Source organism: Scomber japonicus, chromosome 4 (assembly GCF_027409825.1).
Source record: "Scomber japonicus isolate fScoJap1 chromosome 4, fScoJap1.pri, whole genome shotgun sequence".
NCBI classification, from domain to species: Eukaryota; Metazoa; Chordata; class Actinopteri; order Scombriformes; family Scombridae; genus Scomber; species Scomber japonicus.
The window spans coordinates 17,402,038-17,417,976 of NC_070581.1; the positions used below are offsets into that span (position 1 = coordinate 17,402,038).

At 38.3% G+C, this 15,939-nt stretch overlaps 2 protein-coding genes across 3 annotated transcripts; one reads left to right on the forward strand and one right to left on the reverse strand.

The window, feature by feature from the left end:
* Positions 1 to 801: 801 nt before the first annotated feature.
* tac3a (tachykinin precursor 3a) lies at positions 802 to 2,660 on the forward strand. Its single transcript, XM_053318382.1, has 7 exons — positions 802 to 847; positions 1,259 to 1,371; positions 1,468 to 1,567; positions 1,841 to 1,870; positions 1,976 to 2,029; positions 2,172 to 2,238; positions 2,539 to 2,660. The coding sequence occupies exons 2-7, from the start codon at positions 1,273 to 1,275 to the stop codon at positions 2,555 to 2,557; spliced, it is 369 nt and encodes a 122-aa protein (XP_053174357.1). The 5' UTR covers positions 802 to 847; positions 1,259 to 1,272; the 3' UTR covers positions 2,558 to 2,660.
* Positions 2,661 to 2,976: 316 nt separating this feature from the next.
* Positions 2,977 to 10,142, reverse strand: c1galt1la (core 1 synthase, glycoprotein-N-acetylgalactosamine 3-beta-galactosyltransferase 1, like a). 2 transcript variants are annotated; one of them, XM_053318379.1, is made up of 4 exons: positions 9,955 to 10,142; positions 8,366 to 8,623; positions 5,780 to 6,444; positions 2,977 to 4,179 (listed from the first exon to the last, which is right to left on the reverse strand). In XM_053318379.1, exons 2-4 carry the CDS (start codon positions 8,574 to 8,576, stop codon positions 3,853 to 3,855), a joined length of 1,203 nt encoding a protein of 400 aa, XP_053174354.1. In that variant the 5' UTR covers positions 8,577 to 8,623; positions 9,955 to 10,142; the 3' UTR covers positions 2,977 to 3,852. The 2 variants fall into 2 exon arrangements, with proteins under 2 accessions (XP_053174354.1, XP_053174353.1); XM_053318378.1 differs by lacking the exon at positions 9,955 to 10,142 and adding an exon at positions 9,377 to 9,541.
* Between the last annotated feature and the right edge of the window lie 5,797 nt (positions 10,143 to 15,939).

Here is a 15,939-nt window from a genome sequence, read left to right on the forward strand (position 1 = left end):
TGCTTGTGCACTGGCTGAACTGAGAATGTCAACAATTACTTCTTCACTTGTGAACTGTTTAATTTTTTATGTGATGAAAATGCTACATATAATAAGTTTGTCACGGTGACAAAAATATAGTTTAATTTTCTATTATGGGAAATAAGATTTCATTGACCTGCGCACAGGTGAACAAATGTTTGGCTTTATTCCACATTTTGTGTATGAGTAAGTATTGGACAGTCAGTTACAAACACAGCTGCAGCCCATCTAGTCACATACATCACCATCTTCTATTGTGACATGCAGAGGCAGCTGCTATCTTCATAATGACTTCCTAAAAAGATTAGTATCTTGACAGTGACCATGTCAACTGGTCAATGGAGTGGAAAGGCACCTAGAGGAGCATGTGAGCACAACTGCAACGAGATGGATAAATTAGAGATATGAGACTGTAATTTGAGTTAGTTATTTGTCCACTTCATAGTCAAAGGTAAATGTGATGTTGGAGCCTACCCTTAAAGAAAAGGGCTTGAGTCCACAAACCTATTTCCTCGTGACGCTAGAGACAGACGTTATTTTGGAGGTGTGTTTGCGTCCGTGTTTTGTTGGGGGGCAGCATCATGACTATCAATGAGTAGGCTATGTAGCTTTCAGCACAACGTCAACGTGAGATAAGATTTGATACTCCACCTACGCTCCAGCTGCTGATTGGCGTTACGCAGGTATCCAGCTATTATTTATTACCCCAAAGCGTGGATTCCTCATTTTTCCTGACCGGATCTCACTGCATGATATATCTGCTCCAGCTCCTCTCCGCGCCAGAGCGCACACAGCTGACTTTCATTATCTGCTCGACAGAAAACAGGTAAATAATACACCTTTAAATCCTTGAAGGAAAATATTCATATCTTTATTTCATTTTCAACAGTTGTCTTCTTCATTCATAAAGAAGTTGATTTAAGGCTTACCGTGACTTTTTGGAGAGAACAAACAAGGGGACTGCGTGAAATTATTGTTGTCATGTTTTTTTATTTGCTGGATACAAAAAAACAAAAAAAAAACAACAACAATTTATTGATTACAATATAATATGTAGTTTGTAAAGAAAAAAAGTTTTTAAACCTTATATCGCTTTTACGCACCAATTGCACAGCTTGTTATGCGCAAAAGCTACCGATTATTTGATCATACTTTTTTAAAGCAGATATCCAGCAATTAATTTTCCTTTAAGATAACGGGCTTACGGGACGAGCATCATGTTATTATTCTCGCACAGGTGGTGCTGAGAAAATGAGGAGAGGTTTGCTGCTGATGAGTCTGTTCCTCATCATGAAACTTCAATACAGTCAGTCCAGATGCGAGGAGCCCGGATCGCGCAGAACTTCAGATGTAGGTTTCCTGGAACGTAATAACCAAGGTGATTTTAAGATTTTCAGACATGTTAAGAGACACTGATTACTTTTCCCCTTTCCCTCATAATTGCAGCAGACCCCAGGTTTGGATAACCTCAAGCGGAACATTCTGAAGAGGTATAACGATTTGGATTATGACAGCTTTGTGGGGCTGATGGGCAGACGGAATTCTGGTGAGTCTTCACGACTGACGATATAGCTCACTGATACAATTAATATGCGTTCATAACAATAATAATAAATTATATATATGTCTATATATATATATATATAAATATATATAATAATTATTGTAATAGTAAAAATAAATCATGAAAGCAAGGAGAAATGGTAATATACTCTGTGTTGTAAATGTTTGGCCCTTTTTCGGGTTTGGTAATTTTGGTCAGGATTGTTTCATAAACCTGTTTTTCCTTCTCTATTTTATTTCATTTTAATTCGATCAGATACAGACGCCATACCTTCACCACAAAAAAGTAAGACATTCACGATTTCAAAATGATCTGATTAAGTGCTGGCCTTCTATAAAAATGTTTTGAAATCATTGTAAAAGTTAATGGTTCTGATTATTCTCATTATAGGGGAGATGAATGATGTTTTTGTTGGTCTCATGGGAAGGAGAAACTCAGAGCCCAGTGAGTGTGCCAGTGCATGACTGTTTCAACTATTATCCACAGTGTCCTTTCTGGATTTCCTTTCTGGGCATTCAGATTTCAGGTTTTCTGTGGTGTTCATAATAAAGACAATATATCGTTAAGGAACTCTCTTCTCTCACAGATAATGGTCCCTGGAGGAGAGAGTACCCAGAGAGGAGAGGCATTTTTCTCAACAAGTGCAGGCTGAGGTGAGTACCTCCTCTCTTTCACTGAGCCGATGGAGCATCACAACGTCTCATTTGCGTGGAAATAAAATAAAGTCAAACTGGCTAATTAAAGATAAAATCATATTGGACAGAAGAGCTCTTAAATATTTCAGCTTCTTCTTCTGTCCTTCTGTATGCAAACTGACAAAGTGTAATTTCTAAAAAGTAAATTTAAGTTTACCTTTTTTTAATTACATACGAAACCATTGATTTTACACATTTAAAATACACAAGTGTAGGAAAAATACTGATTACATGTGTGGTGTATGTGTTTTGTTGCAGGTTTCTTCAGGGGCTGTAGACATTCATACTGACGTATCCAGCTACAATGGCAAATGATCACAGAGAACACAATCTATGAACTACATGTCTGATGGAAATGTTTGAATAGACACGAATCACACTGTAAACCTGCCAGCTGGCTAATGAAGGTCACCATAAACTACATAGGTTGTATTGGTTTTACCTGAAGAGAAACATAATTAGAAGTGACAGTTGAAGCATTCTATTTCTTTATCATGTTATTCTTTTTCTTTAAAGTTCAAAATAAACATAATTTTTTTAATACACAGTTTATTTATTTAAAATGTTGGTGCATTTTTCTGCAGTTGTTTATGAGGGATTGCTAGAGCTCAGCTCTAGTGCAGACAGTAATATTCAATTATACTTGCTACAATGTACAATGTTTACTGTTGGGTTATATAACATTACTTGGCAAGAGGGATTCATTTGAGTTTAATATAACACTGTGTTCATCTGAAGCTACAGTGATCTCGAACAGAAGCACAAGGGGTTTCAAGTATGCATCTTTACATCAGAGCTCATATCACTCAAAAGGTAAAAAGGAAACATTTTTCAAAAAAACAGTTTCTTACTAAAACAAACACTGTATTGCTGCTGGCAGTGGATGAAGAGTCTGCAATGAATACAGCACAGCAGAGGGTTTAAAAAGGAAATAAAAATATTAAGACAAAATGTAGAAAAAGAAACAAAGACTAAAACATTTATACAGTCATTTTTGTATGTTGTTTCAGAAAAGCCCAGAAAAAAATTAAATAATAAAATTGTGGCCAAGAAGAAAAAAGGCAAAATATTAAAATGCTGTGACAGACACTGCTGTTTGATGCTGCTCTACATTACAAGGAAAGGTTATTAATACAAGGTGATAAAACCTACATACAACTGTTCCTGTATTATTGGCTCAGATCAGATGCTTTTTTTATCACTCCAAGCTCACTTCTGTGACTGTGTGACATCATAAATTCATATACTGATGTCAAAATTCACTTAAGCTAAAACAAGTACTTATCTTGTCCAAATATAGCAAAGCCACTTAGTTCTGCCACTGAATCATATTCCAATGTTAACCACTCACTGCTTGCAATTAGTGTCATACTGACTGGAATCTACTATGATCGGATCAGGGAAGTCCTGTCAGAAGAAAACACTAATTACCCATAAAACACAGGGCATTTATCTGGCATATACTTCATACTACAGCTCCTATCACCCATTCACTGAGTGAAAGCGGCCCTAAGTGTTAATGTAATTAGACACGTCTCAATTAAAACATTCAAGCACAGCAGAATCACAGAATCAGAGTGTGGCTGCAGTCCTGCTATCTGTGAGGCTAGAGTTTAGATTATCTTTTTCCTCTTTCTCTGCTTTGGTTTGGTTTGTACTAACAGAGAAGGCTGCAGTTGTGTGACTCCTTCCGTCTGTCACACCTTGAACTTCTTTGAGTCCAACCATCATGGCTGTATGTGGGAGTGAGCCAGGGTTCAGAACATGGCGTACAGAGGGCTGGTAGCGTGGCTTGTAACCATGCGCCCTCAGGTGATAGGTGTAATACTCCAGTGTGTACATCAAGCCTGCTTCCACATAATGGAACGATACAGCCAGGTCAGAGCAGCACTGTGCACCCTGAGTAAGGAAGGGGGGGCACACACAAGCAAATGATATGTTAGAAAACAATCTTAAAATATATAATAACAATATTACAACACTTGACAGTTGGTAGCATTTTATCATTAATAATTCTTAGACATACAGTACCAGTCCAAACTTTGGATACACCCATTCCCTTGAATGAGAAAGAGTGTCCAAACTTTTGACTGGCACCACAGTATATACAAACAAAACCTTTTGCCATAAGAAAGGCAAGTTTAAAGTCTAGGAAAAAATCACTTTGAATAACTTATTAAATAAAGAGAAGCAAACTAATGCAATGGACATATGGTCTCCATTCTATGAAGGAAACACAAATTATTCTAGAGGCATGAGGACCTTAACAACTGCTGAAATTGTTAAGGTACCAATTCACTGGAAAATAACAGAATATAATCTGATTTGGTATTTTAAAAAATGCTACATGTCATATATCTCACATGTTTGCATTTTCCAATATGTACATTACAACTCACAAATATATAGTTTTATTTTTTTTAAAGCTAAGTAATTTCCTAAAACAGCTGGGCAGTAAATAGTAGATTTGTTGGGGATTATTTTCGGCAGCGGATTAATACACATTTGGCAAGCTATTGAGTATTTTTTGACAGTTCCTACATTGATCATGATGAAAGATGCTACTAAGGGCAACAATGCGGCATTAATGTGTTTTTGACTATACAGAAAATATGTGTTAGTAGTAACAAGGTATTATTGTTTTTGGTCTTTTTGCTTTTGTTTACAATGAGAAGAATATATAATATCAGCAGCCTTATTCATGAAGTCTTCATAAATTGTCATATGATGACATTTCTGAAAGCACACATTTCCATTTGTACAGTCTATAAAAACACAATTACTTTAATATTGAAAATAGATTTGTTTTCATGTTTCCCTTTCAAAGACAGTGGAAAGCTGGCTGACACTGTCTGACAGGATCAGTAATGGACCTGTCTCATTTTAATTGCAAAATACAACAAATTAGTTGCATCATCAGAAACAAATTGACCAATTTTCCTTTTGTTGACAGGACATTGTCTCTGCTGCAAATATCTACTTTAAAATGAACTCATCTCTATTTCAATTCATTAGTTCTATGCAAGGGTCAAGTGCTGAATTCCGAATGTGCCAGACAATCACAAATTTATGTATTTTGTTATTATCCCTCTGATGACTCATTTTTATCTACATTTTGTTGAATTCATCAAAAGAAAATACACAGTATATTGCACACTACTCACTTTCATTTCTGTTACAAAGTAGGTTCCTACTATACATTGCAAAATAAAGAATAATTCTCACACTTAAAGTGCAGTTGTACACTAATGATATTAAAGGATTTTCTACTAACCTGTCTTGCCCTTTTCCAATTAGGCTAATCCACTCACAGGGTGTCTTTCTTATCAAAGGACTGTTCATTAACCACCTTGTGCTTTTAGTAGTGGTGCCATTTATTGGTGCTTTGAGCACACGTAAGATGTTGATTTGTTTGATCTTAACTGTTTACCAACCCATAGAGCCATTTCACAGCATTGAATAATGTGACTAGCTCAGAAATAATACAAAGGGGACTTGCCTCAACAATTGGGTAGTAACAGTAGCTCCAGTACCAGAAGCTCTTGGAGAACTTGGCAGTTAGATGGTGCTCTGGCACAAATGGGTGGAAAGTTTCTCGTTGCAAAGTATCTCTGGAGTCCCCGGCTAAAACACCCATCTTCTCCAAACACTGCCCCAGTGCGAGATCTTCTACAGGGGTGGTGTGTGTGCAAACCTTTGTCCGAAAACCTTCCACAAATCTCTTGAGGGCTTCTTTGCTAAGCACATAGCCTGCTCCTCCACTCATGTAGCCTTGTTTGGTATAAGGCTTGAAGCGTTTGCCAAAGTAGATGGGTTCTTCGGGGGTGTGGTTAGACAGAATCCAGCGCAGGTTGTCCACCACCACATAGGTGTCATCGTCTGCTTTTAAGAACCAGTCTGCTTCATTTCTGTGATGCTCATAGACATAATGGAAGGCTCGAATGGTTTTCCAGTAGAGCTGGTCACGTCCCTCCTTAGTGCCCAGGCCCACAGTGGGGAAATCTGGGTCTTCCACAGAGCTCATGAATACCACCACATTGCAGTGCCTACTCCAGGTAGCCCTGACATGACGGGCCCTGCTCTGCAGGTTGTACGGCCCTGTCATCACCCAGCATAGAACGCGCACCTTCTGATACAATGCATCTGCCACCCGGCTGTCTTCATCTAGAAACATAGAAAAACAGTACTGTGAAAGCCATTTAAGGACATATTTCTATTTGGTAAATTGTTATCAAATGTTATGTGAACACGGGTATACACAGTGTTTTTGAACCCTTTACAATGTGCTCTATTCCTGCATAGAGTCCTTAAACTTGATCAAGGGAACCCAATTAAACAAACAAGACTAAAACATTAGACTTATTCTTTTCTTTATTGAAGAAAATTATCCACTTGTAAGAGGCAAGGTTAAGTGACCCTTTGCTTTCAATAACTGGTGTGACCCCCTTTCGCAGCAATAACTTCAACCAAATATTTAAGGTGACTGTTTATCAGCCCGGCACATCAGCTTGGAGGAATTTTAGCCCATTCCTCCTGACAGGACAGCCTCAACTCAGGGATGTTGGTGGGCCTCTTGGCATAAACATCCTGCTACAAGTCCTTCCACAGTATTGTTATAGGATTAAGGTCAGGACTTGATTCAGCCATTCCAAAACAATAACTTTCTTCTACTCTAATCATTCTTTTGTAGTGCTACTTGGATGTTATGAACACTTCTTGTTGAGCTTCAGTTCATAGATGGATACCTTAACATTTTCCTGTAGAATTTGCTGGTACACCTCAGAATTCATAGCTCCATCAATGATTGCAAGCTGACCTGGTGAAGAGGCAACAAAGCAGGCCCAAATCATGATACTGCCACCACCATGTTTCAGAGATGGGATGAGGTTCTTTTGTTCAAACGCAGTGTTTGCTCATCGCCAAACAAAACACTTTACTTTATTCAAGCCGAAAAGTTTGATTTTAGTCTCATCAATCCACAGAACATTTTCCTACCTTCTGACTTATCCACATGGTCAACAAATAAATTAACAAATGTAAGGTTTTTGTCTTATTTGTTCAATTGATGTCTCTTTATCTAGTTTTAGGACTTGCATAGGATGCAGAATAGAGCAAATTCTAAAGGGTTCACAAACTTATAAGCAGCACTGTGTATATAATAAATATTCATATTTTACATTGAGGGGAGATTTGTTATGATGTTCAGTGTATATGCGTAAAGAAGTTTAGGAAACAACTTGGTGCTGGCAAAATGTTTGCCATATTTTGTATCACAAGCTTTTAACTGTGTCACAGTGTGTTATATAGTTTAACATTTTGTAAACTGGAACAGAACATCAAGTTGGTAATGGATCAGGGTGAAAATTGCCTTTGGCCTTCTTGAACTGTGCAGTACACATTGAAGTGGACAGAACTTCACAATGAAGGCTTTGGGAAACCTACACACCAATCAATATTCCCTCTTTTAATGTGCCTCCAACTACAAACTGAAGTGGCTCAAATACCTCTGGGAATTTCTAAAAACTTGTTTGCAACAGCAAAAGTTCCAATAAGAACACTACAACAACAGATGGTGAAGAAAAGAAGAATAAATGCAACAACACTGTCATCCTGCTGGAGTATCTGAGAAACTCAGGTGAATCCTCAACAAACACAGTATCTTTGTGATTTTCAACTACAACAACACACAGAGAAAGAAGCCTGTCCATGCAAACAACCACACACCCAAACACATAAAAATTAGTATATGCAGCCCAAAGAAATCCACAGACATATACACCAGGATGACAAAATGACTGCTAAGCAAGCACATGTCCCAACACAAGGTGGGCCAGCTCCTCAGGTCAAAACTCAGCAGTCTACGTTCATCTGAAAGACAAGGGACAGCAATGTACACATACTGGACAGGGAAAACAAGAGGTGGTGTAATACCCATTCACACCCTGACCCATGTGACTAACACTCCAAAATAACTAAATGGACTAAAAACCTACATGTGACTCTCAAAGTGTAAATAGAGGTTAAATGTATGGGATCCACCAGTCACTCAGAACTTTGGTAACAAATCCAATGAGTTTACCCGCACCTGCATGGTGAGGGTGGAGCACGTTGATGAGAGCAGCTCCGTCCTTTCTCCAGCTGGTTGGTCTCTGCCCCGCCAATGTGGCTTTTTCCTGAGCCTCTGACAGCAATGGGTAGCTCCTTTCATACCACACCTGGCGCAGGAAGAAATAGATGCTGCAGGCCCCCACCAAGAAGCCCAGGGAGAAGGCCCATCTTGAGCTAGGGACCTTCATGGTGATATTAGAGTCTCTAGCACTGTGATGTCCCAGTTACAGCATGTCTATATGGAGACACAAGACACCACGATAGATTTAAAGTAGAGCAACATACAATTTTTTTTTTAATCGACTGATTCTCTTTGAATGGCACTTTTTCTTTAAAATTACGCCAAATTAAACTAATTATTCAATAATCTAAATGGTTGGCTATTCATTTTCTGTCGCTCAATTAATCTATTAATTGTCTAGTCATTGCATTTAATGTACAGTCAAATATTCATGTAATATATATAGAGATCATTAGCTGATTTTATGTAGCTGACCATTTAATTATGTTATAATCATGAAAAGGCCAGTAGTTAGTTTTAAAGATGAGAGCTGTTAGGACTTTTCAAGTAGGCCTACCTTCAATGTTATTTCACAAATATTGTTTAAAGTAAGGCCAAAAACCCCAGTGGCATGAGACAATTTTTATGTGTGCATAAATAAAAGACTGCGATGAGGTTTTAGTATACTCTGTTATCTTTACAACATACTGGACATGCTTTGTATGGCCCCTTTGAGCCTATTGGCTCAGAGTCACGTTTACAGGGACAATTTACTTAAAAAACAAATGTTGTATTTTTTATTGTAAATGATTTGACAGTGAAATCTAAAACAAACACAAACTGTCTCAGGAAACTGGCCATGAATCATCTAAACATGGAATGTATTGTAGTAGTAAATCCACAGATACTCAACGAGTGTAATTCTGTGGACGTTTTTTTTGTTTTTTTTTTACTTAAACCAAAATTTTTTTCTTGAACAAGACTTACTGTGAATCCGTGACCAACTAATCACTCTGTGGAAAAGCTCCAGGATTTGTCTGATGTCTCGCTTTTGTTAAGCGTTCAGAGAGACTCATTAAACTCAACACATTTGAATTAATTTAGGAAGATAACATAATGATGTGGACTTTTAGTTCCTGGGGCACATTGACACTCGACATGTTGCAAAAGTCAAAAATGTTTGCATTTGAGTCCATCTGTTGCCTCAGGTTAAAGTCCCCCAAACTGAGGTAGATGTTAATGATTAACATAGCGAGAGCTGTTTTAGGCAAAATTGTACTCTCCTGTCACTGCTCCTCTGATTGGGCGAAATTGCGTTTGGTGGGAACGCACCTTTACTCTGACGATTAATACAATACGGCGACAACCCAGTTCGCTGCATTTCATCCTACCAAAATCACATGACAGAGACTGCTGTGACAGTGAAATAAGGCCATGTGGAAACAAAGCTCCACATTTAAAAATGTGCTGAAATGCTGTCTTGGCTCACAGCCGCATCTGTGTATTACCAGTCCGCATGAATATGTTTAATTGTAGATCTGCACCCGTTTGTGTGTGTTATTTACCTTTGCTGAGGGGAGGGGGGGTCAGTCATTTGTGAGCACGATATGCTTGCAACTCCTTATGCAGCGAAATATTTCCCGTTTGGAAAAACGGCACGAGCCTACAGTCTATGGTCATATCGTCACATGTTGGTCACACTCATCCGATGTATTGTTGGTGCCTATTTTGCGCCGCTATAACAATAAGATGATTAGAAGGAGGAAAGCCGCTGTACAGATTTACATTCTCCAGCATCACGGGATAAAGTCTGATTATGCGGTCTGTGATTGGCTTGCTGTCGGTGACGTAGATGAGGCAGCCTGACGTCTTGTAATCATGGGTGTTTATATATTAATGGAAATTAACTAAGTTTGATTCATTATAGTTTTTAAACATCATTTTAATGTCTAATTATGAGACACCGAGAGACAAAGGGGAGAGAGAAAACTAGACAAAGGTGTCCCTCTATCCATCACGACCACTAGGTGTCACCCTAAAAGAGCCTACAAAATTGACACTGTCAAGCCTTCACGCACATCTTCAGAGGTATTCATACATATGGAGCGGACCATAAATTGTAGACGATATTTCTTACAGCCTAACAGGCACTAGACACTGCAATGTTGCACACATGCAGCAAAGGGATGGCACAGTATTTCACAGAAACAAGATTGATACTTCCATGAGAACAGAAGTGAGAGCAGAGAAACCGTGAAACAACACAATAATATACAGATATGCTTTAAATGGCATCATCTCAATACTACCAATAAGATCTGAACAGTCCACTGAAACCGTTAAGTGGTGGAGATGAACTACATAGATTCAAAAGTAGGAGGGAGGTGGTTAAATATTTAGGAAATAGAAGTCAGGATGGCCATTGTAGTACATATACCACAATAATTATAGTATAGAAGAATTGAATTACAGAATCCCAAAAGGCCCAAATAATAACAACAAAATGCAAGATATGCCAATTAGTTACAGAAAAATCACATTTATTAAATTATCACTTACTCATTTATCATTTAGTGAGAAGTTCCCACTGTTGTAAAGGTTTTGTGTCTTCATTTCAATATAGAGATTAGAATTGATCAAAATGCACAGAGGCTTTTTGAGGGCAGTGGCAGGGTTGTGGTATGCAATTTCTGCAGGATATTTTATTGTTAACACAAAGCTTTCTCATAGACTGCATTATTATGTAATTATTAGATTTTCAAAGCACTACCCTTCTTGAAAGCATTGTCTAACCTTAGAAATGAACAATACTTGCATTTATAGATTCTGGATTTTTCAGTGAAAGAGAAGGAGTAGATGCAATTGAAAGAATTTTAAACAAAGTGGTTTCAATTTTTTTTGTGAAACCTGTTCTGGCAATATTTATTTATCAAGAAGCACAAAGCCGGTACGTTGTCTTTCTCTAGTTTATTCAGTCGTCTGCAGACGGACTCCTTGCTGTCTCAAGCGTGAGATGGCACAGTGAGCCCGGAGCAGAGGAAACAGTCAGATTATATACAATACATTATCACGGAAAGGATGACTTTGTTCTATCATCAGAACAACGTAAGCACAATAGGCACGTCATAACATGTGTACAATCAGGACAATAGTTAATCAGTAAATTATAACATACATGATGTTCAGTCAAAGTTCAATGATGTTAACTAAATCAGCATAAGTGTGTCATGGTCAGCAGATTATGACACACACACATACACCATACACATACAACATAATTACTCATTTGATCAGACAAGATGAATAATAAGAATTCCCATTACATTCCCCCATTTGAGCGTATTACGCTCACAAATTAACATTAATCAAACAAACATTAATCATTGAAATTCAAAACTAATGATAAAAAAAAATCTGAAAAACATCTTCTTTTTTTAAGTAATCAAAGCAAGCAATATTGCTAGATTGAACAATACTAGATTTAAACAGTACTGTCAAAATCATGAAAGTCAGCATAGGGTGGAACCCAGTTCAGAGAGGAATCATCTTCAGATTGAATCATGCCCAACAAAGGTTTTAACTAATGAAGTGACTAAAGCTTTATTGCAAGGTATATATAAGACACACATTATTATTAAAAGCAGAGTATTTTATATGTTTTAAAATGCATCTCTTTAAACTCAGATTAAGGTCGGCAAAGAGAAACTTTGGCTGGTGACTGGGAAAACAGCCTCCTCTGCACATGCATAAGCATAATCTGCACAGTGAAGCAAAGTAAGGAAACATAAAAAAAAGGCAACAATAAACAGGTTTACCGAACCTCTTGAGCATCCAAATGCAGATGCCGCATGTTCAGTTTAAAACATTTCCCTCTTTCAACTTCATGGCCCTCTTCTTTAAATGTGGCTTGACTAATTCAGGCTAACATGCTGTTATCAGACTAACACAATCCTGTGTATAGTTATCCAGCTAATTTGGTCCTTTGAATGTAGTTTGAGGACTGATTTGTTTGTTCTGGATGTTATTTTGTATAAATATTGAATAAAAAAGGAAAAATAAGCAGAGAGTTGGTCATTATCAGCATTCCTATGATTGAGTGCTGATCATGTGAGTGCTGTTAGTTGAGGTAGGTGTGTTGGGAACCCTTCCTGCATGGACTGGGGCAATAAATTGGACATAAATCTCATTTTTATGACGTGTTCCTTCATTGTTACTGCTGCTATTTGGTTCTACCCTGCACACCATAATGTTTCCACTGTCCCCACACTTTCATCACTGAGCACATGGACTTCGTCCCAGTATGCTGACTCCTCGTCAGCATACCGACTCCTTGACAGCCTACCGGGACGAAGTCCACAAACTGATAAATTGGTGCTTGAACAACAACCTGGCACTAAACTCCAGTAAAAACAAAATAACTGATAGCAGACTTCAGCAAGAGTGTGGAAACGGCTCCCCTACACAACAAAGGAGCTGAGGTTGAGAGGGTCAACGATTCCTGGGTACACACATATCTCAGGATCTCTCATGGTCCACAAACACCACAGCTCTCGTGAAGAAGGCACAGCAGCACGCCTATTTTCTGAGGACACTAAGGAAAGTTAACCTCTCTCAGGACCTGCTGCTGTCCTTCTATATATGTTCTGTGGAAAGCATTCTCAGTTATGGCACCTTGGTGTGGTTTACAAGCTGCACCAAGGCTGAGAGGAAGACACTACAGAAAGTCATAAACACTGCACAGACTGTCACCAACACACACACCTCCCCTCCCTGGAAGACATCTACAGGTCCCACTGCTTACGACGTGCCACTAGTAAAAGACTCATCACATCCAGGAAACCACCTCCTCACTGCCCTCTGGTAGGCGATACAGGTTATTATATTTCATTTTAATTTATTCACAGGAAACTCACCTTAGAGCCTCTGATCAGACCAGATTAAAGGAGCTGGATTGGTCATATCTATCATTCCTCATTTCAGGGTAGATCCAGAGGAGTAGCTACCATATTGCACAAGTCAATTCCTTTTGTGTGTTCAAATGTAATTGCTGATCCAAACGGGAGGTATTTAATTGTGAGTGGTAAAATCTATGACACTCCAGTACTTCTTGTTAATATATATGGCCCAAACTGGGATAATGATTCATTTTTTAAAACTCTGTTTTCCTCTTTACCGGATATGTCCTCACACCTCCTTATTTTAGGAGGGGATTTCAATTGCTGGCTGGATGCTAAACTGGACCGCTCTTCCACTCGAGACTGTATTCCTTCTAGGTCCGCCAGGGTGATTCGGTCCTTTAAAGAATAATTTGCTGTTTCTGACCCCTGGTGTTTTTTAAATCCCTCTGGTAAGGAATATTCATTTTTCTCAAATGTCCATCATACTTTCACTCGTATAGATTATTTTCTTGTAGATAACAGAATCTGTTAAGTCTATTGCATATAATACAATAGTTATATCTGACCATGCTCCAGTCAATATGAATATACTTTTTTTTTTTTAGATAACTCTCTTTATTGATTTTTTCCTTGGCAATAGGCAGATACAATCAAAATGTTGGTCATCAAAATTAACACACCCTTCCTCCCCCACCCTCTAGCCCCTCCCTCCCCCACCCTTAAGCCCCTCCCAACAGAGAGTTTCTTTGTATGTAGACGACCATCTTCTGTACATTTCGGACTTATCTGTCTCCGTCCCTGCCGTACTTGCCACCTTGAAGTCATTCAGTTTTATATCAGGATATAAACTTAACCTCAGTAAAAGTGAACTGTTTCCTCTAAACTCAACTGCACGTACGTATCCTTTACACAATTTCCCATTTAAAATATCTCAACATAGTTTTACATATCTTGGACTTTGAGTAACAAGTAAATTTAAAAATCTCTTTGAAGCCAATTTTAGACCCTGTGTAGCACGTATGAAACAGGACTTTGAACGCTGGACACTGCTCCCACTAAATTTAGCTGCTAGGATTATTGCTGTAAAAATGAATTATTTTCCAAAGTTCCCCTATCTATTTCAGTGTATACCAATTTTCCTCCCCCAGGTGTTCTTTCGGAAAATTGATAGCCTTATTCTCGAGTTTATTTGGGATAAAAAAAAATCTAGACTACGGAAGGACTTTTTACAGAGACCAAAACCTCTTGGAGGAATGGCCTTACCAAAATTTAGGTTTTATTACTGGGCCACTAATATCAGAATTCTACAGTACTGGTTTAGGTCTGATTCTTTCCACCCACCTCCTGCCTGGTTGGCAATGGAGTCTTTTCCCTCCAAACCTGTGTCTCTAACAGCTCTTGTACACTCTCCCAGTAACTGTCCCATCTCTCCTTATGTCTAAAATATAATTGTTAAAACCTCCTTTGGAACCGGTTCAAACGTCACTTTGGCTTACAAACCTTTTCCATCTATGCTCCACTGGCTGCAAATCCTTCTATATCAGATGGTGCTTTTTCCATATGGTCCAACCTTGGAATTAAACAGTTCAAAGATTTATATGTGGATGGTATATTTGCATCTTTTCAACAGCTTTTACAATTGTTCTCTCTTCCTCAACATCACCAATTAAGATACATGTAGACTTGTAGTTTTGTTCGCAGTCATTATGCCAAGTTCCCTAATAGGCCCGATGACACACCTCTGGATGCCTTTCTCACTCGGGTCCCGTTGATGAAAGGTATGATTTCGTATATATACAGTCAAATTCAAACTTTGTCTTCTACATCTCTGGATCCTGTGGGAGGACGAGCTTTGGGAGGATATTCTTAAACGGGTGCATACCTCCTCTGTCTGCGCCCGGCACGGGCTGATCCAATGTAAAGTTGTTCACCGCACTCATTGGACCAAAGTTAGACTTTGTAAGATTTATGACAGTGTAGATCCCTTTTGTGAAAAATATCATCAAACACCTGCAAATCATGTGCACATGTTTTGGTCATGTACATCTCTGTGTAACTACTGGGCTGCAATTTTTAACACTTTGACGGAGGTTACTGGGACAGTTATTGAGCCTAATCGAATTACTGCTTTGTTTGGCATCTCTCAACTGCTGAGATCAGCAGATTTGATAGCTTTAGTGACATTATTGGCAAGACGTCTAATCCTAATGAGGTGGAAATCATCAATGCCACCATCCCATACACTTTGAGAGGCTCTTCCAGAAAATTTAGAGAAATATGGGGGCCTTTCTTTGTTAATGCAGAGAAAATTACCTTCCCAGATATGCCCGAATAAGATCCCACTTCATTTTATTTACCTTTTGTCATTTATTTATTTATTTCTACTATGACCTGTAAAGTGAGGTTACTGCATTTACTGTAATATGTGAAATATGGCTGAGCTGACTGTCTGTGTTTTTTTTGTTTGTTTTATGTTGCAGGTTGCTGTTTTTCTTTTCTCTTTTGCTTGTATATGATACTGCCTTTCACATGCACTTTATTATTGTCAATTTGTGTATTAAATAACTGTACCTAGAGTGTTAGAACACAAACAAACAGACAGAAAAGGCTGTTCAAAATGTGATATAGATTTTTTTTCAAATCATCAACATA